At 42.7% G+C, this 27,913-nt stretch overlaps 1 protein-coding gene across 1 annotated transcript; it reads right to left on the bottom strand.

Moving 5' to 3' along the window:
• Window positions 1-2,307: 2,307 nt before the first annotated feature.
• On the bottom strand, window positions 2,308-25,928 carry MTHFS (methenyltetrahydrofolate synthetase). Its single transcript, XM_050309661.1, has 3 exons — window positions 25,762-25,928; window positions 22,004-22,268; window positions 2,308-3,555 (listed from the first exon to the last, which is right to left on the bottom strand). The coding sequence occupies exons 1-3, from the start codon at window positions 25,897-25,899 to the stop codon at window positions 3,332-3,334; spliced, it is 627 nt and encodes a 208-aa protein (XP_050165618.1). The 5' UTR covers window positions 25,900-25,928; the 3' UTR covers window positions 2,308-3,331.
• Between the last annotated feature and the right edge of the window lie 1,985 nt (window positions 25,929-27,913).

Below are 27,913 nucleotides of genomic sequence, written 5' to 3'. Positions count from 1 at the left end.
AACTAAAAGAGCCTGGAAAAGCCCCTTATGGTAAATAATTTACAAGTTCCTCCCTGGGGACATTTTTTAATTATAACTCCACTGGTCAGATCTTACTGAATACTCTGAGATAGCATTCCCTGCTGAGATCCTGAAATATAATTAACTTATTCCTTCGGTAATGGTATTTTTCTTTAGTCTATCTTTTTCTTATGCAGGGCAGGCAGATTTGTTTATAAACAAAGTGGAGATTGATAGACGCTTTGTCATGAGAATAGCAATAATGGCATTCGCTGCACCAGACGGGGGCACGTCCATTTGAGGAAAGATGATACTGTTTTGAAGCAATTTTTATAAATCCTACCCTGACAATCCAGCATGGAGAGATACAAAAGAGCAACCAGACAGCCCCGATTTCTCTCTATCTTGGCAGCCTGCCTTGCTCCCCGAGTGCCACTTCATGCATAGCAAACGTAAATAATCCTGCTGCACCCACCACCCCCCTAACCCTTGTGCTTCGGGAGCACTGCTATATACTATCAAACTGACAGTGATTTCATGTTATGTGGCAAAAAGGAAAACCCTGAGCGACAGCAGCAAGGCTGGGGATGTCAAATGAAAACTGTCACATTTATTTAGCTCCATGATTCTCCAGACAATATACATAAATATTGTTTTACTATCCCCACCAGCCAAATGTTAAGAGCTATCTGCATCAGCCAGGGTCCTGCAGCTCATCCAGCCTGGCCAATGAGTCTGTCATGATCAACTCTTGACTCAGGAGAGGCTGGCAAGACACAAAGCACCAGCTCTTGTTCCAATAATACAGTACATTAAATAGGCTCCTCACCCTTTCCCACTGCAGCTGTAGCCAAAAGGGCAGTTTGGAGTGAAAGCAGGAAATAATGGCTCAATGATGTATTGAAAAGTGATAAGTGAGATTGAAAGTGAGGCACAAGAAGTTTGTGGACACTCATTGCCCCAAGTCCTGAAAGCCTTCAAAGCTCCCTTGCTTTTTCTATACCAATTACTTCCAGCAACTCCAGTGAGCCCACAAGGACAAAGCCTGGTGCCTATCCATGGCTGTGCTGGATGAGAGCCTATATTTTGCATCCAAACTCTTGCTTTTTACTTCCCCCCCTCCTATTTTGAACTCTCACACCACAAAGCCAAGTCCTTGTCTCTCTCTAAGCCCCTTGTTTCTGTACAGCTGTTAGTGCTGGCTCTGAAGCCTCTTCCCCATGTCCTGGCCTTTCTGTCCACAGGGGTTCACCTGATATCATCCGTAGTGAGACACCTACAAGCCATGTAGCCCTTATTGTAATGAATAAATCAAAGCTCAGACAGCAAGATCAAAAGCTGATCCAAAGGGCTGCAAAGTGTTGTACTTAATATATGCACTTAAAACACCCATCAGATGCAGCATCCAGGTTTTTGCTGTGACAAGCACTGGCTTCAGCATGGATTTGTAGATGTCGGTGGTAGGCCATGCCATATGGCACAGTGCTGAGCCTAATGTGGTAGGTGAACTCAAACAGCCTTGAGACAAACCCAGAAACAGGTCTGCCACTTGCAAAACCTGCCCCATCTTTTTGTTTTGCTGGTCTCCATATAACAGTAGAAGTTTCAAAATAAAGAAGGGATTAAAATACTGCCAGGAGAGGGATTGGGGAGGGAGGAAAAAAAAGGTCAAATTTTCTCATTATCTTTATTCCCCAGAGGTGTGGAATGGTAAGACTGTTTCCTGTAAGGCAGCACAGCTGGGAGCACTCAGAGCTGAAAGGAGCTGGACAACACTCCAATGCACCCACCAGCACCGATACTGTCACCTCACCTTCTGCTCGCACAACCCTTCGTGCACCTGCGGACTCACCGTTCATTTGGTGCAGTGAAACAGTTGGACAAGGCACAAATGGAAGCCCAAGTCTGATCACCATAATTTTACTAAGCAGCCCACCTTGCAAGCTGCTACCAGCTGTCTTGCTCAGGCTGCAGCTTTCCTGTACACACTGGTGGGATGCCCAGCAGGCCAACACTGAAGGGACCTTCAGCCAGATGGACCTTGCTTAACACAGGATGGAGAAGCACCAGGGAGTACAGGCCAGAGAGACCTCAGCTGCTAAGCTTATGTTCACCCCAGAGCAAGAGGGTTTAATTAGTTACTGTATTGGCAAAATGGAAATAAAACTAAACACAAGCATTCTGATGAAAAGCTTTGTATGTGCTGTACACATGGTTTTGTTCAGAAAAACACAAAGTCTTAAGGTCATTCCATTCTGCTGCTGGTCCCTGAGAATTCATGGATTTTTTAATGATGACACAGAGTAGTTTGGTGAAAATAAATGCACTGATTTATTGATTGAGGGAAGAGTTAAACATGCACAGAAAAGGTGAAATTGCACTGAGAAAGGAACACGAAATTCTGACAGTTTGATTGATCCTGACTGGAAATACTGAGTCCTATTGCTATGAGGACAGCATGCAGAGGAAACTCACTGTCTTCTTCCTGATTTCCATGATGGTCTGGAGAACCTGCTCTCTACAATTCTTAGCATCTCTTTATCATTTAACATAATACCCAAAGTACACATAGTATTATAGCATTTTGGGAGATTATGAATGGCCCACGCACAAAATTAGAGAACTTTAAGTAATTTTGAATTTTATTAAAAAAAAAAAAAGAATCTGTTTCACTCCAGAGGGAAAACTCACTGACCACGTTTTAAAGGAAAGAACTATATACCAAAGTTATGGACATAAGCCTTTTTTTAATAAGAGATACTCCCTTTCTTTAAGACAACTGCAAGGAGCCAAGTAAACAGCCAAATTCATTGTATACACCAAAATCAATTACAGCTTTTTTCCACTCACCATTTTTTTATCAGCTTACTCTAGGACTTATCTGGCAATTTCTTGTTTTGCTCATGCATGTACACAATATTTCAGTACTAAGAACTTTTACCATAACAAGTATCTGATTCCATAACGGATCAAGAACTGACATTAGTAGATGTTTAACTTTTAAACTGGAATAATAAAACTGTTAAGTATCAAGAAGCTTGTACCTCAACAATATGATGAGAAGAAATGGTCCCTTATGTAATAAACAGTCACACATTCTTGTTTCTATGGATTCTAGAATAAGAATTCACACAAGACATTTGCTAATTAGAAGCAAATCAATGTAATCCTCACTACCATTACCACATTTACACTGTTTTTTGTTTTTCCCAAACAAAAATAGTGTATTTTATTGTTCCCAAAGTAATATATGACAATTAAAAAACCCATGATTGATAGATCTGACGTCTTTGGTTGGCTGCTCTGAAGGTGGGTTGGTATCAAGACACTTTCAGCAGTCTTCATAAAGGATTTCATCTATTGGAACATCATTTTCTGTCACAGGCACTGATTCACAAATCTGCTCTCTAAAAGCCAAGGCAATCGTGTAAGGCTTTCCACTGGGATGTTTCATACATCTTTCAAGATAGGTATCATAATATCCTTTCCCTCTTCCCAATCTGTTGCCTTTTTTGTCAAACCCAAGGCCTGGCATGAAGATAAGGTCAAGACCTCCTGTAGAAAAATGAAATAAACATTAGTGGATACCCTGTGGATTTCCTGATGGCTTGACTACAACCACATAACTTCAGACATTTGCAAAAACGCAAGCTTTGTGTTTTGCAAAATGCTTCCCTCTCTTTGATCAGATGAAAAATACTTTGAATACTAAACCTGTAAATTTACATTTTCATCTTATCAATTTCATACTAGATCAGCTGCAAAAATAATTAGGTCTTGAAAAGCTAGAAGAAAAACACTCCTACATTTTAACAAATTTATTTTATCATTTTAACCCCACACTTCCAAATACTAATGACTATGACTCTAAATCCAGGTAGAGACTGCACTCAGGGAAATTAAATGCAGGAGGAATCAGAAAATCAAATCAACTTAAATATCAGACACAAAAGTAGAAAAGGAAAAAAGAATGAAAAGAAGATGTATAGGAGAGAGAGAAGACATCTTCTTGACACCACTGTAAGATGTCATGAACCTTCTCTCAACCTCCCAAATCCAAAGAGCCTTGAACATAATATATTCTGAAAGTGGGTATTTGCCCTCTTATATCAAGATGAAGGTTTGAAGGCTTGTCTCTTTGTGATGTCAGGTTCCTGTTCTCCCAAAGGATTTTATTCCTTGGCTTTCAGCAATTTTCACTGTTGTTCCAGCACAGCGCACACACACACACACATTCTGTTTGTCTGCCCTGAATATCCCTCCTTTTGGAGGGATGTGTGGGCTCCCCGAGATTCTTGTGAGATTGCAATTGATTAGAACTCAAAATGAGCTGCATGAGCTGCTGATCCCCTTGGTTTGTTCATAGCCGATGGATGGATGTGGGTCAGCACCACACCAGGGAGCCACAATTTACAGTGGGCTGCACACTCACATCAGGATCTGATTCACAGCACTGCCAAGACAAAGGAAACTGTCAACTGAAAGGCTGTCACGTTGAGTGACCACCAGGCACGGAGGCTGCCAGTGTGCAGATCCCCATCACTTATGTGAGGCTTGTACACTCAGAATGAGAAGTCTTGCAAGGATACCCTCTAAACAAATGAGCTTGGCTGGCCTGGTGCTGACTGCTGACCCCAGGAACGTCCCGCTTACCAGCTTCACAGTGCAAAGAAAGTCTTTTATTTGTTGCTGCTGAAGCAGACAGACACTTAAGGAGAGAAGGGCAGGGAGTGGAAAGCCAGCACAGACTAAAAGACAGCTGACACGAGTCTGGAAAGAAAGCAAATACTCTGTCTCAGTCCACTGCCTGTGCCTTCTTACAGGAACAGTACTTAGCCTTGAGCAGCTTTTCTGTGAGCAGCTTCTGCTCTTTCACCAGGGTTAGGACCTGAGGTATTTTTCTGCTTTTTATATGTCCAAACCTACTTTCCTGCAATTTTGGACTGAACTGCTCTCACTAGATCTAGCTGAGGAATGATGCTTGCTGTTCAAGGAGATGTGTGGGAGCATGCACTGGAAAAGCCAGAGCTGAGCAGTTTTTCAGTTGCCAGGGAATCCTATCTGACATCATGTATCAACTCCAAACTCAGCCTCAGGAAGAGCATGTTAACAGTTCCCATAAGACCAAGTTTTTTTGCACACACTTCCCAGGCTTCTGGAGATTTCCTTCCACTCTTCATTGTTCAGAGAAGAGTCACTGACATGAATACTCATCCATCATGACCTGATGACTTAATTAGAACATTGATATAAAATATGCAAGGCAACACAGTGCGAAATGCTTGGAGAACATCCATCTTGCAAATCCAGCATCATACAGACAAGAAACAAGGAGGTCAGAGGAGTAAGAGAAGGGAATTAGCCAAAGGCCAGACCGCAGAATAATACTGGTAGAAACAAGGAGGAGTCTGAGTGTTTCACCACTCTGCAGTCAACTTTTGACTCACAGGTCAGTGAACTGAGTGAAAGGCCAAATGGCAAAGAGAAAAAGAAGCCCAAAGGCAGAAGGATGGCCTCCCCTGAAAAGAGGTGCCATTTTCATGGTATCACCTTGTAGATCATGTCACATCTCCTCAATTTGCAAGTTAAAAATTTCTCATTGCCAGTTGTCAGGCCTATGGACTAGGACCTAGAAACCAGCTGGTATCTTCCCATCAGCAAGACCAGTAATAGATCCTGCAGGTCAAATCCTCCCCACGTTACTCCTACTCTTACTTATCCTCTCCATAATCTGCCTCACATCAGCCTTGTGTAGGGATTCAGGTAGCCCAGAAACCAGTAAGTACCAAACACAAAGGATGCACAGAATGAAACACGCTCTGCCTTACAATCTGTTTTAGGTGTTTTCACTCCAGGTGCCTCTCACGACAAAAAGCAGGAAACATTTGCAGTTACTACTGGTGGTAGGAAGAATGGACACCGGGGGCAAATCTGCACAGTAAAAAGGTGCCATTTCTCCTTACATTTGTGTTACAGACAGGAAGAAGGCAAGTCAGGGGAAACACTAAGGGAAGAGGGAAATGGCAAAAACAGTGAAGGGAAGAAATATATTTTCTGTAGAGCTTAACTGATAGCACCAGTTGCCCTCAAGCGAATTCAGATGCATTAAAGCTCTGTGCTTTCTTCGGGGTTCTCTGGAGAAACAGAGGCTCTTCTAATGAGTCAGATCTTCTATAGTCATGGGGCTTCTTATACGGAATAACTCCAACAAGCTCATGCAAATCTCAGTATGAAAAATTATGCTGCAAATACTGTGATAGTTACCCTTATACTTCTCTTCTGTTGGAGCACTGAGATACTGCCTTGCTCTGACTCACAACATGCTGTCTGACATCCAAGCAACTCACATGTCACAAGATTTAAGTAAAATGCCAAGCAGGACTGTTGGTACAAAAATGACACAGCTAAGTCTGCAAGGAGCCCAAGGGCAAGTCCAAGCCCATGGCCCAGGCCCAAGCAGCATCGGTCCCAAGTCCTGCATCAGGATCTAGAATGAACGGCAGAGAGCTGCATGGAGTAAATGCTTCCGAGCCACATAACTTGAGGAGCAACAAAACCTCTTGTGGTGGCTGTGGCAGTGCGGGGGAAGAACAGAGAGGTGACACACAGATGAGACCAAGATTGCAGACACCTAAGATTGCAGACACATAAGATTGCTATCAGCAGTGAGGGTACATCAACAGGATGGCAGATGAGGGAAAGAACATCTTGCCTCTCTTGGCATGGGGTCCTTGCGCTTCCAAGCTCTTCCAGCCCTGCAAGACTACTGGCTGACACTCAGGATGCCCTGCAGGCTTGCTCTGTCCTCACATCCAACTCCCCTTGCTCCCACAGACTACTGTGGGAAATGGCATCCTTGCCCTGAGAACACAGAGCAGGTACTTGGGCACCAAACACCACATCAAGGTTTTAATACTTTCTAAAACACGCTAAGGAAGTCTCACATTCACCACCTACTTCTGGCCCTCTCCTTGTAACATCCACTGTCTCCCATGTGTCTGCAGTCATTAACCAGTGTGGTTCTTGGATCCCCAAGGGTCCTGTGACCACATGCCAGGAGCCCAGGAAAGCACTTCCACAGTCAAGAGCATTTTGCTATAGGTAGTCTGTGCTTCTCCTGGAAAACTTGCATATGGTTTGGAAATTGCTGAAGGCTGAAAAACACTGTCTCAAGTAACACTGTTTTGCTCCAGCTTCTATGTAGAGAATATCCACTCTCCTTACACACTTTAAGCTACTGGGTATACCTGTAAGGTTAGTAATTGTGGTGACAGCCACCTAATACTCTTTGTATCTATGACATGAGTTCTAGTGGCCACAGGTCTTTCAACTGTGGAGTACCATGCGTGAAACAATATACCCTGACTTATCTAACAATGTGGGCACACAGCCCTGCTGACACGGCCACACAGGCTTCATTTATACTGCTAAATGCAGCACAGCCAGAAAACAAATTGATTTACAGCATCACAGGTGGTCAATACTTTAATTGTCAGCACACTGTCTGGCACTGCCGGCCCAGGTGACACCCATGACTGCTCCAGGGGACAGGATTGCCACAGGCAGTAAAGACAGAAGGGTACAGGTCTGCTTCCTTCAACACTGTGCAGTTCTCCCACACCAACAAACCTGGTTTTACTCCTCCAGACGCAGACACAGATTTTCCTGCCACATGCCAGAATATGCAACACAAATCCTCAAACTGATGCTACAGAAATACTGCTGCGATGCTCTGCCTTAAGGTCTGGCAGTACTAAAATCCTACAAACTGCAGAAAAGAGTAAAACAAAACAGTATTGCCTGAGGGCCACAGAGGTATCACGTGAGATCAGAAAAGAAGAGAGGCCAAGTTCTGTGTAGTGTGGACAGGACTCATCTGTGCCACTGAGCCCTGTGTTATTTAGCAGTGTAGATGCTGTCACAGCTTCCGAACCTGTCATGTGGCTGTACGGCACACTCTGCTTGCACTGGCTTGCTTACATCAGTGTAGGCATACCTTATGTCACAGAGGAGTGAAATGACTTGCCCAAGGACTCAGGAAACATGTGGCAAAACTACACACAAGAGGCAGGTGTGCAAACTGCATGTCCCCTGACTTTAACCAGCAGACCAAAACATCAGCATCCCCTCTCGGTGTTTTAAATAGGAATACAGAGTTTCATTTCCTCTAGGCATCTACAGTGAACCTCCCCAGTTTGGCAGTACATTTCTCATTACCTTTCATGATGATATCAGGTTTGATTTGTTCCCCAGGGAAGGATTTTCTCCTTGCACCTCATTACCTCTCTTCTCCTTAATCTGATGTTCCTATTTGAAATGCCAGCCGGCATTTTTCAGAAGTGTTCTTGACAATGGTTAATTATAGAAGAGTCCGTCAAACTGCACAGATACAGGTCATGTAAAGACTGCTGGGGACTTGTTCTGCCCTCTGAAGGAGCAGCCAGCATGGCCTCTCTCTTCCCAGGTTTGAAGGGGCTCCACTAGCCCACTGCCACCCGCTGTGTGGGGTCACTCCTCTCCCCCTGCACAGCTTGACAGTCCTAATGGACGATGAAACTGAAATACTCTTCTCATCCCACCTTCTCGTCCCTTGCTGCCACTTGCTTTGTGGACACAGCAGAGTGCCTGGGACCCATCAAAGTGGGAGCTAGGACTCTTTTAATTCTCTCCTCAAAAGCACTGACAGAGGATGAGGCAGAGGCTGAGCTGCAGCAACTCCTGTGTGCCTGTAATGGCAACGTGCTCATAAAAACCATGCTCACAACACAGACACTGTCTGAGCTCAAGCCTACAAGAGGTCAACAGTGATCAGCTCTGTGTGCCACTGCTGCTGCTCCTCACAGCAGCAAGGACAGCTTCATCCTCCCAGCCTGGCACCTCAGGCAGGAACGAGTTTTCAGTGGTTAGTCGTGCTGCACACACACCTCACTCTGTGGTGGTCATCACCCTGCTTTGCTTGGATGTCAATAATTACACAAGGTGCAGCACCAGAAGAACCAGGACAAGAACAGCTTTCTGTTTAAAGGAAATGAGTATCCATGTTGCTATGTACACCACAAACAATGTCAGATCAGTCTGTGCACAACCTCTGTGGATCTGAAAAATACTTGAGAGCTGTTCATTTACAAAGACTGAAAGCTTACTTTGGTCCTTTTCTGATCTAGCGAAGACCACAATGGATTAAAAAAGCAAACCCTTTTGCAGGAAAACTTTACTTTTCAGAATGGAAAGGGTGTAATAACCATCTGTTGCCTCTGTATCTTCTACCCTGACACAGAGGAAAAAACTAACTCAATCACTTGATCTTAATATCCAAGTATCAGTCTTGGTGACATGCAGGGTATGAGCCAATGAATTGGAATGACTCAGAAAGTTCTAATTATCGACAGAGTCATTACTGTAACTTTAATTACTGTCAGCAGCAGCACAGTTAGGCCTTTTGGGTAGGTGTTTGCTTTCAATACATACTCTGTAGGGCACAGATCATCATCTGGTTCAGTATTTACACCATACCTAACACTGTGGTCTGGGTTAATCACCAGATCTGGACAAAACAACTCTACAAAAGTAAATATTTCACTTATACTGCAGCAAAACAAATCCTTTCCTCTTTATGGTTTCTCCCTAGAACACCCCGGGTGCCCCCAGCACCGCTACTGAGGTTGCTTAACACTTACTATTTCCTTCCAGATAAAAAGTTTTCTGCCCTTTGGAAAAAACCTGCCCTTGGTTTCGAGCACAGTGTATCTGCTCTTACACGTCTCTTGGTATAAGGTCAAAAATGGAAATGCCAGCTCTGTTTGCTACAGGCCTAATCCAGACCATACTGAGGCACGTGGTTCCAGAAGGGCTGGGATTGCTTCTAGAGGAAACAAGTTCTTATGCCCACAAAGTCCTGGAGAAGACAGATACTGTTATAACCCAAATCAAATGAGCAAGGAGAAAAAAAAATTACCCTTTGCTGCAACTGGTAAACATTTGAAAAAAAAGTCATTCCCTCCAAAAGCAGTGATGTGCACATCCAGTAATACAGAGGACTGCAGACATAAACAGCTGCATTGGTTGCCTTTACCCCAACCAGTCTGCTAAAATGCAAATGCAATTTCTTAAAAAGAAAGGAAACTCTTAACCTATAACTCTTACTTGCTTACATGGTATTATGTCAGAATCTGTGTGAATTCTCATCTGCTTGGAAACTCAAGTTACAACATGAAGGATCAGATCCTCAGTTCCTCTAAATCAGCATTGCCCCCTGCCTCCCCTCTGCACCAACCTTGGGAACTACATGAAAAATATCGTGAGTTATTGACATGAGTTTGAGAAAAATCAGTTCTTTTGTCTTATAGCTACTTGCTGTTATCTTACAGCTCTCCTCTGTAGCCTCCTTACGATCCCAGTTACCTAACAGGACTAAAAGTTCTGTTTCATATTAGATTGAAAAAACAGCTCATTTTAAACCTCAGACAGTAGCTTTTCCTCCAGGTGTTTCCACTGTGTGAACACCTTTAATTGTGGAGTACCACAACACTTCAGCAGGACTTGCTGTTTTCTAACTATTCATAGACATCTGTTGCTTTAGAAGGAGCTGGAGATATGCTCACTTTTACCAAGCACACACTAGCCAGGCACGGGAACCAAAAATCAAAGTATCACATCCAAATCCCACAGAGGCTCCATCCATGGTCTCCTGCTAGGGGACACACCATGAGGTCCTCCAGGCCTCAACTTCTCCAGGAGAAATGCTGTTAATACCAGGGGTAATTGCTTTACTTCCAATCTTATTTGTGTATAGGCATTGTGGGTACTTGGAAGGTTTTGCCTCCTTTTGTCTTTTAAAGAACGTTTTGCCCACATCCATGCACACCCATAACCCACCTTTTTCATCCATACAGATGCCAAGCACAGTATCTCCTCTGCAATCCTGGGGCCCCAGGTAATTGGTCCACCAGCATGACAGAGACAGCTTCTGTTATTACTTCAATAAAATATTTTGCAGAAAATAGAACCATCAGCAGAATCTACAAACAAGCACTGAGCAACTCAGCGCTTATCTGTCTACTCATCCATGTCAGTGCTTTGTGTCAGCATGAAACATTGGTCTCCATTGGTCTCCACAGTTCACACTTGCCCTGCTGAACTGGAGCATAATAAAATATTTATACTTCTCCCTGAGAAGCTACATGATAGCCATCAGTCATCCAGGCTTAAGAAAATGAGTGGCAGCCACTCGCCCGTTATTAAACCTGAAAAACACTCTAATAAAGCCGCCTGATCAGCTCCTGTGCTACTGAGCTGTGCTCAAGCAAACACTGTCATATTTTGAATTCATTTAAACCAAAATCTTGCAAATTTAATGCCAATGCAACTGAAAGGTTAAGTGCACCACAGAGCATCAGCTGTAGTTCGTCAGCCCTGCTCAAACAAACCTATCTTGCTCCACAGATGAATATCCTTTAATGTGTCATCAGAGAAGATACTGTATAAGGCTAAGACTTATGTTTCTAGCTGGTTTCACAATGTGGAAAGGCTGTGTGAGGCTGTTACCATCACAGTCATTTCCCCTAAAGTTTAACTTACACTAAGATGAGGTCTAGAGTCTATTTTCAGAATTCACTAAATATCTAGCTAAAGAAAATTTTAAAAGTACTTTTCTATTTCACTATTATTCATCAAGTCTCCGTAAGCCCTGTAAATAAACCATGATCACTCAATGCCACCTACAAAAATGTCTGGTTTTGCAAATTCAGAGTAAAGGGAAAAATAGCTTAGGACTGCTCAGTTATCAGTCTGGGAAAAACTACTTATCTGCTCCTGATACTCAGATATGTGAGCACAGTCTGACTGGGAAAACATGGGCAACTAAAAATGTTTAGTTCCAAGGCTTGCACCTGGGTTCTCCCGTGATTTTTAAAGAACAAAAATACTCTTAAACAAGATGTATCAAGGAGCAATTCCAAAGAAAGGACAAATGGCATTTGAGCTGCTTCACAGTGCATCAACATATCTTGTTAAATCAGCAAATACTGACTGCAAATCTGCTCCTTCAGAGAAACTCACAAGGCATTGATGCGAGAACTGTTTATGTGGGTATACTGCTGTAGCCTAAAATACAAGGATCTTTGTGCATCTTTACATGGTTTTATGTGAAATTCTTTAAGATCTTGTCGGCTACACTTCCCATCGTGTTTATCTGAGCACTCATTTAAATACTCCCACTGGATACACGTGCATGTGCACTACTTCATTTTTTCACTCTTTTGCATGTTTCTGTCTGGGCATTTTTAAGTCTAAATACGATAGACGTGAGTCATTCAGGGTCCTTTCAATACTTCATGCATCACTATCAATATTTCCAACACCCTTTGACTCACTCAGCAGACAGCCTATCGTAAAACACGCAGAATTGCCTGTGAAATATAAATGGGTAAGACATTAACTTCAAAGTCAGTGCATAAACCTGAATCCTGTAAGGAGTGACACCACTTGATGGGAACATCAGGCATTCTTGCAGGCAGGGTTTATTGAACATGCAGAGTCAGCTGGTTTGGAGGTGACGGCACCTTCACTGTCACCGTCAAATATGTTAACATCATAACTGAGAAATCCTGCTTCTGCCACCACAAGATTTTCTTTTCTCTTTTTAAGCTTGCACAGTTTAAAAAACCCAACTCTCCCTCGAATCCTTCAGCTCTCTCACTCCAACTTCTGGTTTTTTTTGAAATTAGGCTGGAGCTCTTGTTCTTCTGTGTGTGTGAGTACAATGTCTGCATGAGATTTTAATTATAGGAAAACAGCCGAAATGACACCACTGCTCCACAGTAAATGTATGGAATACTGACACCTGCCGGCAAGGGGTTTCATATCACTCCTGGACAGGAATTTGCCCTCAACTATATCCCAAAAGCTCATTGCCATCTCACATACACAACAGCCAGCACAAGCAGGAACTGAGTTCAGTGTGATGCCTAACATGAAGACCAAGAGCTGTCCTTACACCGTGAAACAGCAGCATGAGAATCTTGCTCCCTGAAAGCCAGTGGCTCTCGGCCAGTCCAAGAATTTCCCAACACAGGGGGGAAATGACAGTGTATTTTGGACCTCAGCAAAGACAGCAGGGATTAACTGGGCCAGAAAGATAAATCTTTTTTAGCTGGAAAAGTGCTGACCTGATTTAATAGCCCACTAAGCTGGCAGAACACCAACTCTAGGAAAAAGAAAGAAAAAAAGTCGCAATTTTCTGCCAGATTCATGAGCTGAATCTGCTCAGCAGAGAGTATCAGAGATGGTACCAAGGCTGAGAAGATCAAGGGAGCACAGAGTTGGGCACAAGCAAAAGGCAGCAGGACTGTCCCTTCTGGCACCAGCTGGCTGCGAGTAGGGCTCAGGTGTCTCACCAAAGCACATCTTCAATCCACATTCCCTACAGAGGTGAGCAGCAGTAAAAAGCTTCCTCTCCTGTTCTCCAGATTATGTGCACAAAGACACTGAGATGAGCTTGGTGCTGGCTCTTCCTTTCCGAAGATGAGAATAAAGGGAGACAGAAAAGTCTTTTTGGATTAATTACCGCAGCCAGAGAAACTTGAACATTGGCATTTCCCCTGTATGAGTTGTTGTACAGACTCCTGCCACACTCCAGAAATGAATCTCACCTCTTATCTGCCTTTCAAAGACTCACGTCTCAGGAAACAATATGAAGAAGATGACAATGCTACTGTTCACACTCACTGGAGCAAAATTAGCCCTCTTTGAAACAAAGCCCTAGAGAGTCACTTGCAGTGAATTCAAGGCTCTTGCTCATGTTGCTTTCCCTTCTCTTCAAACTTTAATTGATTACAGCAGAATTAACCTTTTTAGTTGTTTTGCTGAGTTTTCTGCAAGAAGGCAAATATGGATGACACTTAACATGATTATAAAGAAAAGAACTCTTTTAAGGCCTTAATAGACTTCATGAAAGCAAAAAGCCATGGTGCTCCAGAGCTCTCAGCCCTCCAGGTTCACTGCAGGATACCCTGGCATGGGTGGTATTAAAATTAATCCACACAGTGTTCATGGTTTAGTCCACATGAAGGAAATCCAGGACATTACAAAGTCATCACATAAATATGTGAACTTTCGCATTTCAGAGCATTTTTTCAAAAGCCTATCAAAAAAAAGAGTCTCTTTGTAATCATGTTGTACCTGTTTCTGGACAGAAGCACTGGGAGAAAATCAGCTAAAAGTGTCTGCCTTCACCTAGTAAATTGAGTGTTGATTATTAAGCTGTTCCAGAGAGTTTGGGAAGATGGTGCAGACAAGGACAAGGGATGAGACAAGCTCCAGGAGAGAGTTATCCCAGAACTGGGATGGACTCCCACATCTTTCAACTGCAGGCTGGGATGCAGAAAAACCCTGAGGGAAACTTGGCTGTCACCTGAAATGTTTGATTTCCAAGTGAGCACTCTCCTAGCTCTACCTGCTAAGGAACAAGCTACATAGAATAATACAAAACTATTTTATGGATCTTTAATACTGGAACAGGCATTTTTGTAACGATGCATCATTTTGGGATATCTGTGTGGAAACCAGCAAGAGATCTGCCCAGTGATCTGATGTAAAAGGCAGTGTTATGGTATATATAGGAAGAATTAACATCTCCAGTGCCAATACATGTATTTCACATGTGTTTCTTTACCTGGACATAAAATTTTCTCTCAGGCATCTTTTTTTCTAAAATAACATCAGAGAGATTGTAAAGCTTTAAAGAGCAATGGCTGCAACTCTTGCAGATATAGAAAAACTTCTATATGAGAATAAGAAAACAGACAAAGTTTGATAGACAAAAAATACAATAGATATACTACAGGTGTGACTAAACTATGGATAATAAAAAGAAAGTAAATCAAACATCCTTATTTAGTTCTCATCATGGAAGAATGAAGTATCACTTGAACTGAAAGCAGCAAATTTAAAATGAATACAAGGAACATAATATTTCACACATCTCAGGAACATAATATAATACTAATATAATAAGGAGCATAATATTTCACATTACAACCAACTAACCAGTACAACTCACAGCTGTCAGAAGGCAGCAGAGCCAAGGGCTTAATACAAGTAAAATTAGATGCTTAGAGGAACGCTCCAAATGCCTGCTGGAAAGAGAAAACAGAACCTGTTTTTAAGGGGATAAGCTGCAGACTGCAGCTGCAGAGGTAGGAAGAAATTTCAGTTATTGCTATACAGCTACAAGTTGTAAGATTTCCTGACTCCTGTAAAACACAGGATGCTGTACTGAATGTCCAGTGCTCTGATCCTGCTCTGTGAGGGGAAGCATCCTCTCTCCACCAGAAGATTCATCACCAGAATGTTAATGCCTCACTTGCACTGAATTTGTTCTTCTTATGCATATCAAAATACTATGGCTCATTGTCTCCAAACAGAAGTTCATTCCAAACTTTAAATCATTTCATTAAAAAATAAATTACATTAGGAGCTAAGCCTTGATTTTCAATTTTGTTTCGTGCCATGCTCTCAGGTTTTCTTTTTTTACGACCAGTGTAAAAAGATTTTAAATTATAATCTATCCCTTGACATATTTTGTACTGTAAGTTTTAATCAAGTCTCCCAGAGGAAAAGAAAATCTAATAGTACCTTCAATCACTTTACAATCTGGTTTGGGGTATTTTTTTGGTTGTTTTTTTTTTTTTTCCTTTGCAGTTATATTTAACATCTCTGCTTTTCACATACACATATTTCACTTATTCCAGATACATTCCAATCTGCATAGAGTTCATTTAAATATGCAGTTACCTCTGAGCATTATTTACTGCACATATTTTTTCAGAATGATTAGCATCATTTCGTGTGGTCCCATTGTCTCCATGGACAGCTACACAACATTTAATGCAGCTGAAGAAGCGTATTAGACCTTCCCTGTGCTTCAAGCCACAGCATTTTCTCCTCACAACGTTTTATAATTCCAAACTCTAATGTACCTCATATTTCAAAGCCCTCTCAATTCTGGTACATTTTTTGAGGGAGGAGGGGGCAACCCATTATCTTTTTTTCACATCACATTTTATTCTGCAGTTCTAAGTTAAACCTATTCCTCTTAAGACTGTATTGCCACCACTTCAGTCACACTTCTGAAGACCTGTGCTAAAATTTGGAATAACTAAGAATACTAATGGCATCACAAGGCCATCAGTCCTGGCAGCAAATGTAGACTCTTTGAATGTATGAATAAATAGCAGGAGTTTAAAGACAGGTGAAAAAGAGTTTCTGCAGACAAAAATGTTTCTGCAGGGCAAATCCCAACAGCAAAGTTTCAGATCGGGTTAATGGCCACTCAGGAACAGTTTCAAAGTACTTGAGGTTGTTTGGAACTGTAACCTAGAGGTAGCCAGCATTTTCCTTGCAAGACGATCACATTTCCCATCATAAACAGTCCCTATAAACCAAAGAAACCACGCAGGTAAGCTGTCCCTGTCTGTTTCTGCTACCAGCATGTTGTTGTAATTTATGCTACAGCAGGTCTCAAAGTGTTCTGGAAGTTAAAAGGGCAGAAAGATAAAACTACTCTAACCTTAAAAGCCAACATTCAAAAGGTTATGTGAAAATGAAGCTGCAAGAAGTTGCTGCTAGACATGTTATTCATTCCTCACTTTGTTTCAAATTTGGAACTTTCCTTTTTATTAATAATAAATATACTCTTAGAGCACAGATTATCTAGTTAATATTTCACTAATTACCTTCAAGGTAGAACACAAATACTGTGATTAGTAGCCTACCAAAGTTTCCAGTGCTGAAAATGCCAGAAGTCTCCAAACCAAATTACAAAATACAACTTAAACTCTTAATATATTCCTTTCTGGGAGCAAAAATACATTATGCTGTTGTAGAGTAGTAGCAGATTATTCAGCATTCCCCCTTACATATAAGATGCTATATTGTCAAGTGCTGACATTTTCCAGCTTAGGTATTTATGCCAAACTGAGCCACAGGCAGGGGGGTTATGTTTGTTTTGTTTCTGCCAAAATGGTTCACTGGTTTCCAAGAATAAAGGCAGCAAAAAACAACGATGGGGAAAGCTCTGTTGCTCCATGCCTTGTGGCAAGAACTTGGTGCCCTCTGTGATGATGATGTGGCTTTAGCCCCGTGCAAATCCATTTGAGCTGGGCTGATGCAATGTTGTAAATGTTTGAAAACCTGCCATTTGCATGGGCTTAGGAGAGATGTGTCAGGGTGAGTTCTGGGGCTCTCTGTACCACTGCTGGAGTCACAGTTGCAAGGGTGGCCCCACAGCTCTCTGTAAGAGCCACTGCCACAGGGGATGTTCCCTCCATCCTAGCTACTCATTCCCTCCCCACACACACTGCACTGAGATGGCCACATGGTAAACCAGATCCACTCATCTGGGTTACAAAATTCCCAACAAAAACAGGGTGAGGAAAAGGAAGAAAATACCCTACATCAGAGCAGGAAGCTGATGCAGCTTACCACAGAGATGCAGGATAAGCTGAAAACACAGGGAGCAAAAATTCCCTAAGTCAGAACTGGAACAAAGACAGAGCACCTGGAGCTGCAGGCTCAGCTCCTCCTGCCAGGCCTACTCCAGCTGCCAGGACTCCAAAGGACTTTCATTTTGGTGGTTTCTCCTAGTCCTGATGACTGGGGCAAGACTGGGAACTGAAACATGGAAGGAAATGATGACTGAAGTTTCACTGAGACATTTTTTGGCATGACACTCATTTACACAACCCAGCAGCAGCAGCTTCCTACCAGCCCTTTAGTTGCATCTACTGGTTCTGGGTTACCTCTAACCAAGATTAGTTTCCCAGTATAGCTCCCACTGTGGCTGCAGAGCCATCTGTGCTGGCACAGGAGAGGAGGGGTGGGGAGCAAGAGGAGGAGAAAGGGCAGCAGCTTATTTAATCATGCACTGCCCAAAAGAAACAATCACAAAACTATGTCTTTTGTACCGTTTAGTACAAAAAGTACCATTAAACAGAGACATTTTTCTAAGCCAATGAAGAAGAGAAAGAACCCAGCACAAAGGGGAAGGAAATGAGTAAACTGGGATGCGGCATCTTGTATGTCTGGAAGCAGACAAGTGAAGGAAGACAAAGCATATGATCTCCTCCCTTTTGGCAGGCACAAGCTATTTATGTTGGCCCCACTGCCCCTGAAATCAGGGGGTTGAGACTGAGAGCAGGAGGAAGAGAGGAATATGGTAAGAAAGGCCAGAGGAGGACATTTGGGGAAGGAGATTCAGAGAGGCCGAGCAAAGAGCAAAAAGATGGAAAGGGATATTATGGTGGCCAAGAAATTAAAGCTTGGAAAAGGAGGTCTAGTTCAAGGTGGAGACAAGTCTGGGGCCAGTTCCTCTGCACAACTTAGGCTGGAACCAGGATCCTGAGCCTCTGCTGCTTCTCCATCAGCAAATACCACCTAATATCTTTAGGTCACTGAACACTGTAGTGATGAAGAGCCCATACAGAAATGCAGATCTCCATCTGCACCCCAAGGTTTGAATAATGCATGGTGAAGAGGCATATAATGCAGCTCCAACCTGAGCTGAGAGGAAAAGAGATGACTGAGCAGATACTCATTAGCAGCATTCATTAATAGCCAGCAGCGTTCATCTTCTGCATCATTGCCCAGGCCATTGTATTTGGGTTCATCTATGAATGAGTCTAGATCTGATGGACAAGGCCAGTGCAAAATGTACTTTGAGACCAGGGCAGAATTGACAAGAGATTAAGAGACTGAATTAAGTTCATACACATAATCCCATTTCTTGCATTTCTTAGAAAAGCACGTCCCAATCCATTAGAGTAAGCAGATTCAGAGCCATAGCTTCTAATAACACTTCATTTTTTGGCCAAGAAAAATATCTAGGCCAAACCCTCTCTCTCCATAACCCAGGTGAATGTTTGAAAAGTTGTCTATCATTTATTGTACAACTCCAACTACTAGTCAGCAATTCGTTTCAGTTACAAACATTGAAAGCACAATATCTGCTCAGGTTCAATCCTTCCAGTTCAAAGTTGGCTACCTGCCTCCCTTCAAAGAAGCCATCTCCAAGAATTTTACCAGATGGAGATACTCAACCCAATCCTTTTTTTATTTTTTTGTGTCCCAGTAAGACTTATCTCTTTTTCAGAGGAGTTAACTTAGCTTTTCACCCATAGTTCTCAGAGCAGGTTTAAGTTACAATAAATAACATTACAAATGAGGAAGCCCATGTCCAGCTCGATGAATCACACCGCCTCCCTAAACCACACTGAAACTGGAGCTGCTGGGGAAGTGTTCTTGAAATTTCTGTAGGAGTAGTGATAAAAGGCAAACAGGGAGCATGGTTTTATCTGATCTACTCCTTCCAAAGTTGTGCAAGGTATCTACACTTCTGTAAACAAGTACTGCAACCTGCCTGAACTTTCACCAGCAGTATTACCTTGGGCAAAACCCGATACCAGAGCACATTCCTACTCCTGGTGGGCAAGGATACAAATGGGAATTGGTACCTATGAAGAAAATATACTTCTGCCATACTCCTGAAGTTGTTTAAGTCTTTCAGCAGGTATAGCTGGAAATTACCCAAGTCATGCACTGACACACAGCCCTACTCCAAAATACCTGAACTTCTTTCACCTTTGTTCTTTCTGTTATGGTGTTCGTTTAGCCTAAAGAAAGCAACACTTCATATGCCAATTAGTCACCCACAAATAGTAGAGAAGATCACAGACTTTGTGCTACAAAACTGCAGTGATCTCTGTTTATGTCAACACATTGTTCTGCCAAGATGAAAACAGGTCCAACAGAAGAAGGATCATTTCCAAAAGGAGGTGTTTGTGTCTATTCAACACTGCCTGTGAGTGCTACAGAAGACTAGGAAACTCCATGCAAAAATTATACCTAGTCTTACATTTGAGTTATTCTCCACAGTAACCACGCCTGAAGTTTTAAGGACAGTGTGAATTTAAGCTTTTTGCCATGCAAAATGAATACACTCAGAAATGACATGACTTATTTATGTACCTGCAGGGTATTTCTTGGAAATTACATAGCAACTTATGCCAGCAATGGGAACATTACTAATGTAACACCATGTTATCTCCTTATAACAATGTAAATGCCTCAGATCATCACTGTATTTGATATCATCACTGAGATAAATGTGTCATCCATGCATAATTCCAACAATGGAGGATGGATGTAGCAGCAAGACAATCTGCATTCCCGCAAATGTAACAAAGTTCCAAAATATAATAACTGACACAAAAGAAACCCCATCCCAGCAAAAGGAATTTAAAGACATATTGAGATGAAGTGTGTGTTTCTGTGGGGACAAATTAGGAGTGTGTGTGTCTGAATATGCAACTGTGTAAAACCCCTAAACATTTTCTCTCTAAACTACAAAAACTCTCCAAGGACTGACTTCCAATCCAAATGGTGTTATTCCAAAATTACTGTACAAACAGTACAAACAGACTAAAATCAAGTTTCAGGCAGAACAAGTTTGACATGGACATACACCAGTTGTTACAACTGGTCTCTTGGCATCTCTCTGTAGACTGCAGTAGCTCTTTTGGCATTGCTCTCAGCCCATAACCATACTCTGGTGCAGAGAAGGAAGCAGCAGCTCCAGAAATAGCCAGGCACCAAAACGTGTTCCTGCCTTCCCCCACCTTCACTGCCTGGCACCCAGGTACATCTCAGTGCACTCTACACTCACAAGCCCTCACTCTTATCATATCTGAAACTGTGTGTTTACTCTGTGATCTCTGCAACAGACTTGTTGAATTTAATTAACAGCAGCTCATCAGTAGTACAAAAACTTGTACTGAGTGCCTGAACTAAGCTCAGGCAACAGAATCCTGGATATTTTAAAGGTTACCTCCAAAAGCCCTTAAATCCCACCAATACACACAATTTTTTGACAAAACCCAGGAAAACAAGTAACTGTGCTAAATATGAAATGTATAGAAGATGGTAGTATGAAGCAGTGAAATCCCTTGCTAGCTAAAATGTAGACACAAAAGGGATTCTGAATTAGGAAAGAGGTAATGATCGAAAATAAAAATGAAACAAACACAAGTGAAGTGTTCTAGGAAAGTACATTGGCATCCCAAAGCAAGTACAAGCCCAAGTTCAATCAAGCAGAGTCATAGAAATGTTATGCTCCTTTATCAAGCATTAAAGGCTGGTAAGTCTGTCAGGGGTGGAAGCCGCCTGCACCGAGAATTTCCATCTAGAGAAAATTTTCCCAGACTCAGGTTTCAAGCCCAAGTTCAACATGAGTTTTCCATTAGTAAGATTAAATGTTTCTGTAGATGTTTCAGGAAGATATTAAAGTGTTTACAAAAAGAATGAAAATAACGAATGCAAACACAGAAAAAGTAAGATTGTTTATGGACTTGTAGGACTTGGGGAATTTTACATTAAGAAAGAGAGAGGTTATTTGGGGATTAAAATACACATACACAAGTTTGATCTAAATGAACTTGTAACTTTTCAACTCTATGAAGAATCCAGTGTCTGAGACAGCATTATAAGATCAAAATAAAAATGTGAGAGAATAACAATGGAAAAGACTTTGCAATATTTATCCAGGCCTACAAGAAACTACTTTTATTTTTAGTCTAAGGTCTCAGCCCAGAGAGCTGTTCTACATGGGCAGGGTCCATATCAGCACTGTGATTCATCCAAAGATTTCAGAAAATTCTTACGTCAGTCTACATGCATCACCTGAAAAGTCCCCAAACTTTCAGGCAGCATAAACTAAATTTCTCAGAGTGAGTCCTAAACCTGCTGGCTCAGTGCAGTCTTGTCCCTGCCCTGCTGGTATGTCACAGGGGTGGTACAGGGTAGAGAAAAACGGGCAAGAGAAAGGAGCATCTCTCTACAACGTATAAAATCAAAGTGTAACATTTCACTCTTGCTATCAGATTATTTCCTACTGGCCTCCAGGTTCCTTGTCCTGCTCAAAAACTCCACAATGCAGGAAGAAAATTCTCACCTCCAGTAAGAGCTTCCTCCCTTGTACTGTCATCATCACTGGGCTGAAGAATATTCCAGGATGTCAAAGCAAGTGAAGAAATGTCTTCAGCTGATGATAACTTCAGCATGTCCATGTGATTGCTCTGGGGCTTGTAACGGGGGATGAAACACTCTTTGCCTTGCTTAAAAATGTCCTTGATTATTTCTTCTGTCTGGACTTCATCTGGCATGCTCAGGAAGATTGCAATTCTTTTGGATTCTTGGTACTTGGGATGGCCAATCACCTACATGGGAAATCGATGCAGTCAGTTTATAAAAAGTTTTTTAAAAGATCAACTTATTTTAATTTAACACAAAACTGGAGCAAAATATCGATTGAAAAGGGCAGAGATACAAAATTTGATGCATGATAAACAAGGTTTATTTCCTACTCCAACATTTCTACCACTAGCAAAATCAAAATAGGCAGATTTTTGCAGCTAGTGAACAAAACACTGTAACACAGGTTTGGGCCAGCAAAAAACAATTTTGGAGACAACCTCCTGATGCCCTAAATATCTGTGCTATACAGTACAGACATCCTCAAATGCCCAACATCACTGGAGAAAGGGACAGCAGGTCAGAATTGCCAGCTTATACATGACAGGAGGTTTTAGCATTCCTTTTCTTCCATCCTTTTCATATGCCCATCTCTCATCCAGGCCTAGGTAGAATAAGAAGCACATCAATGATAATAAGTCAAAAGAAAATTAGCATCAGAGCAGATGATTGCAGAGCACAAAGTCTTCCAAGACCTGGCCCCTCTTTCTTTTGTTAACCTGAATGTCTTCCCTCCAGCAAGTTTAGATATATGACTTTAAACATCACCTGCTTCTAATGGGTGATCTTATAACTACACATTTTTCAGAGCTTGAAGGAAAGATGGCCTTGCCATTTTTCGCTTTTCATGAGACTGTGCTGGGCTTATAAAAGACTGAATACAGGAGGGAAAATAAAAAACGCTTATATGGTGAAAAAGTGTTAGCAGACTCATACCTCACTGTGTCTCTGCCCATTCCAGATTAAATTCCACATTAAAATTTGAAAGGAGGCTTTTAAAAGCTTGTTTTCTCATTCTCTAGTACCTTATATATTTTGTTACTTACATCTGGACAAAACAAATACAAATGTGTCCTTTCTCATTTAAATGTGATTTATTCTTATTCTACACACAAAAATCTATCAAAAATATCACACAATTGAGAAATAGAGAAACTCTCTACCATGTAGAGAACAGAGTGCAGCAAATTCTCTGCTCTGTGTTTGCATAACTGCAGGGTAACTTGATCTGAGCTTTAGCCTTTGCCCTGGTCTTGTTTTGAGATATAAATGTCCGTACCAGAGTCAAGACAGGGTTCTCACTATTTTTTTTCCTTTCTTTCTTTTCAGCAGAGCACTTAAAAGCCCAGGTGAATCAGTCAGAAGATGAATATAATTTTGCAAGGGGAAAAAAAAAGAAAAAGAAACACTCCAAACCAAATTACAGTAATGTGTTGTTCATTGGCCATAGAAACATCTTAACAATTCAAACCCATATTTTACTTCTTTTTGTATCTGCCCAGCCCAACACTTGGATTTTTCTAATCAAGGGATTAAGCTCTTAAAGAACAGAATTTCCATGGCGGCTTTTGTTTGAAAAAGGGGACTATTTAGTGAAACTTCAGACTCCAGCAAATGGCTGTGATTCACACTGTTGAGGGCCTCCAGAGCCGAAACTTCTCATGGGTTTGGTGAAGAGAGAAACTGAGACCCAGAACTCTCTTTCAGAGGGGAGCTGTGTGCTGTGGGCACCACGCAGGTCCCATCTGCTCTAACATATTCAGTAACACATTAATTAGGCTGAATATAGGGGAAAAATGAGGTTGAAGATGTAAACCCACAGAACTTCAGATGTTCTCAGAACTGTGAATATGCTCCTATTATGACTCGGAGCAGTTTCATTCTGAGAAGAGTGAAAAAATTTCCACACTTCACAAGCATTACTGCCCTTTGTTCACTAGCTGATGAAAATTTTTGAAGAATCAGAGTATGCAAACAGCATGACTTTAATCACGAACATAAACATTAAAAAAGAATAATAATCCAGAAGCTAATTAAATACTGGTGGCTAGGTCTGCCTGTGAAGCTATTTCACCTGGAATATAAAGATTATTTTGAAATGAGATTTTACTACTAAAAATATTACTCAGGTGTTATAAAACAACGTGCTTACTTTTATTAGCTGCAAGCACTGATATATATGTTACAAAGCTACATTTTTGGCCTTAGATCATTCCAGATATTTTCTCAGCCTTTTCAAAAATTTCTCCATGCCTGCTCTATTACCCCCCTGTAAGGAAGCTGTCTTTACTTTCTGCCCCTTGCACAATGCCACTCTGTCTCATGCAAGCTCAGGATTTTCAATTTGTGTCAGATTATTAAAGCGGCAGGATAAGATCAATTTATGCCCTGCTTCCTGATGCCTTCTTTTAAGCAAAACAAAAGCTGTATCTTCCAGTGTCCTCCCACTAACAGAAATGAGTGCTCGGTTGCTGCATTTTATCAGCAGCAGTTAGACAAAGGCTGAGGTGCTTACGAAGTTGGCTGAGGACTCTGCATTTCTGAAGGGGATGCATGCCAGTATTTGCTAAAAATTGAGAGATTTAACTCTAGGATGCATGACTACTAAAATGCTTTAGCATGACAGCAGAACATGTCATATATACATATTTATAAAAAGTATTCTCTATGAAACAAAAAGGTTATGTGAGTTCCAGTTAAACTTCCTACAACCTAAAGTTTCTGCAGTGCCACATCCCACTCATGAAGTGGCTACACGTTAGCAGTAAATGAAGTCTATAAAATGATTTGAGATCCTCTGGCAGGAAAATAACCATATAAATGTAGATCATCCAGAAGTACCCGCTGGTGCTGCAAAAAAAATGAGGACTGTGCTCTATTACATGCAGCGACTGAAAAATAAAATTTTATCGTGTTTATTAAAATGATAAAATACATCTATATAAAAACTGTGTAATCCAAACACAAACAGGACATTTCAAAAGTACATACCCACACCTCGCTGTGCTAGGATACCAGTTAGGCAAACCCAGCTTGATACCTTTTAAAGTGTAAAAATTGTGTTAGAAATAAAATTGCATGGAAGAAACATCGCTGGAAGATACAGAAGGGAGATGACAGCGCATAAAACAAGAGGCCAAACCAGGCATTCGCTGAGGGTTTGGTGTTTTTTTTTTTTTGTACATGCGGCCAGACCCGTCCGTGCAGCCACGTGAAGTGATGGGAAACACCTGGGATGAACACCCAGCACCACCCCCGAGGTGCCCCACTTGGGGTGCGCGGCACTCTGCCCCCAGCGTCCCCAACACCCACGGCTCACGTGTCCCCAGCACCCCGCGGGTGATGTGCCCCCACAATCCTGTGGGTGAAGTGTCCCCACCCCGCTGTGGGTGAAGTGTCCCCAGCACCCCACGCCTTACATGACCCCACATCCCCCCCCGGCCCGGTGACGGGGCGCTGCTCCCGGCAGTCCCTGCCACAGCGGAGCCACCACGCCGGTGCCCGGCAGTGCCGAGAAGGGACGAGGGGCAGGCTGCGAGGCGGAGCCCACCCCGCGCTCGGCAGGGCCGGCGGGCTGCCTGAGTCACGCTTTCGGCCTCCGGGCGGGGCCTGGAAAGTCCCGGCCGCGCTCCCCGCGCCGTGGCGGGCGCTGCTCTCGGGGGCCGTGCCCGCACCCACCTTGAGCCCGAGCAGGCGGGACTGGCGCTGTTTCTCGGCAGGGCCGAGCGCCCGCAGGCGCTGCCGCAGCTCCCCCCGCAGCGCCTGCTTGGCCGCCCGCAGCGCGGCCGCCATCGCGTCCCCCGCAGGCTCCTCCATGCGCCGGGCGGGCCCCGCTGCTCTGCTCGGGGCCCGGGAGGGCAACGGCCCCGCGGCCCCGGCCCCGCCGTGCTGGAGGTCCCTGCCAACAACAGCCTTTTTTTTTCTTTTCTTTTTTCTTTTCCTTTTTTTTTTTTTTTTTTTCGGCCTGGCGCGGATCGCGAAGGATTTCCCCTTCGCCGATTTTGTTGCAGGAAGGGAAATTACGTTTAGGCGGGATATTTTACCACCGTCTGCCAGGCAGTTTCACATCCCTGCGGCATCTGCCAGCGGGCCCCGAGGGAGGGCTGTGGAGGAGGGAGAGCCCCGTGCCCGCAGGGAAGGTGTGCCAGCCATGCAATGCAGCCTTGTCCAAAGGGAATAGGACAGTGTTTGGCACTTGGAGTGTTCCATCCCACCTTGGACCGCCCAGGGAGGAGGCAGAGTCACCGTCCCTGGAAGTGTTCAAGGAACAACATGTGTCTAGTTGACAGTATCTCCTGTCCAGTGTCCATGGTGGTGTGTCTAGTGCCATGGTCTACTTGACAAGGTGGTGATCGGTGAAAGGCTGGACTCAAGAGACCTCAGAGGTATTTTCCAACCTAATTGGTTCTGTGATTCTGTGATTTTAAGTGCAGAAAGCTACATTTCCATGGGAGAACACCTGTTTTCACAAATCTCTTCCACGTGGCATTTGATGACATCTCAATTTAGCCACAGTGCAGATGGATGAAGGCATCAGCTGTCCCACTGTGCAGCTCTCTGACCTCACCTTTTGCTCTGGAAGCAGCACTGTGTTCTCCTGTGTATTGCCTGACAGCTGTAAGGATCCCTTAAACAGCAGTGCCCCAGGACCTGGGCACTGCTCAGTGTCATGTATGGATAGCTTCATGACAGTTAACAAAGTACATCCACACGATTTTGTAATACTTAACTAGTAGCCTTGCTGTTTTCAGGCATCTTATTGTGTTTAGAATCAGGGTGGTGCATCTCATCACTGCTTTTCTTGCTCTTAAATGCAGAGCAAAGGAAGACTTTTTCCTGATGAAGATAACCTGCAGCCCGCTGGACCATTAATGATCTGAGCTTCTTTTGTTTAAACCCACGAAGACGAGTTGTAAAATAATTGTATCACCTAGATTTCCAGAAGGTATGGTTGGCCCTTTATGTTTAAATAAAAAACTGTACTCCTGAGTATGAAGTAGGTTACTAGATCAGTGTAAAAGGAAGTGGATGTGGTATTAATAGATTGGTGTTAGCCACTATAATCTACATTTGCAGTAGTGCACAAAAAGAAACCGAGTAAGAATTTCTGTTCTTACCATGAAGGCTTAGACTGCAAGTGAATAAATATATGTCATAACATGTTTTGAAATGTCATTTCTGACAGGAACTTCCGTAGCTGTTCTGGAGGTGGGCATTTTTCTTTAGCTGCTCCATGCCCTTAGAATGCTGCCATCTTTTCTTCAACAGCAACAAACTTTATCTAACAAGTCCTACTATACATTCTAAATAATCTTTCTTGTTTTCAGTGGAGATGGAGAGGGAGAGGAGAGAGAGAGAGGAAGAAGGAGCAGCAGAAGTTCTAACAAACATTAACATATGCTTGTGTTCTGTGGTTAAACCCATCAAGTTAGACCATAGAGTCACAGAACAGCCCAGACTGGAAAGCACCTTGAAAGATTGTCTGGTCCAACTATTCCTGGAAAAGGGAGCCTAGATAAAACTGTCTAGGGCTCTGTTCAGTTATATCTTGAAAACTGACAGTGATGGGGACTCTACCACATCTCTGGGAAGGTTGTTCCAGTAAATGATTCTTCTTACTGCAAAAAATGCCTTACACTGAGATGAAAGATGCAAAATTAATTGCTGGAAGAATGAAAGATGGAGAGCCCTTCACCAGGTCTTCTTTCAGTGTCATAAAGCCTGGATTTTCTAGAGGATTTGTGTCAGAGAGTAGTGCTGTTGTGTGCCACAGGCAACTTCTGGCTCAGTTTGATTCACCTCCTATCATGTCTACGAAAGAAGGGTGTTT

This window comes from Myiozetetes cayanensis, unplaced genomic scaffold, assembly GCF_022539395.1.
Source record: "Myiozetetes cayanensis isolate MyiCay16 unplaced genomic scaffold, myiCay2020 scf14, whole genome shotgun sequence".
Classification (NCBI taxonomy): domain Eukaryota; kingdom Metazoa; phylum Chordata; class Aves; order Passeriformes; family Tyrannidae; genus Myiozetetes; species Myiozetetes cayanensis.
Note: the sequence above shows the minus strand (reverse complement) of the source record. Positions and strands in the feature narration are given on the sequence as shown.

Coding starts and splice junctions, on each gene's coding strand:
- MTHFS (XM_050309661.1), bottom strand. CDS start 25,899: ATGGAGGAGCCTGCGGGGGACGCGATGGCGGCCGCGCTGCGGGCGGCC. Junction 22,269..25,761: donor CCCGCCTGCTCGGGCTCAAG/GTGGGTGCGGGC, acceptor TTTCCCATGTAG/GTGATTGGCCATCCCAAGTA. Junction 3,556..22,003: donor GGAGGAAGCTCTTACTGGAG/GTGAGAATTTTC, acceptor ATTTTTCTACAG/GAGGTCTTGACCTTATCTTC.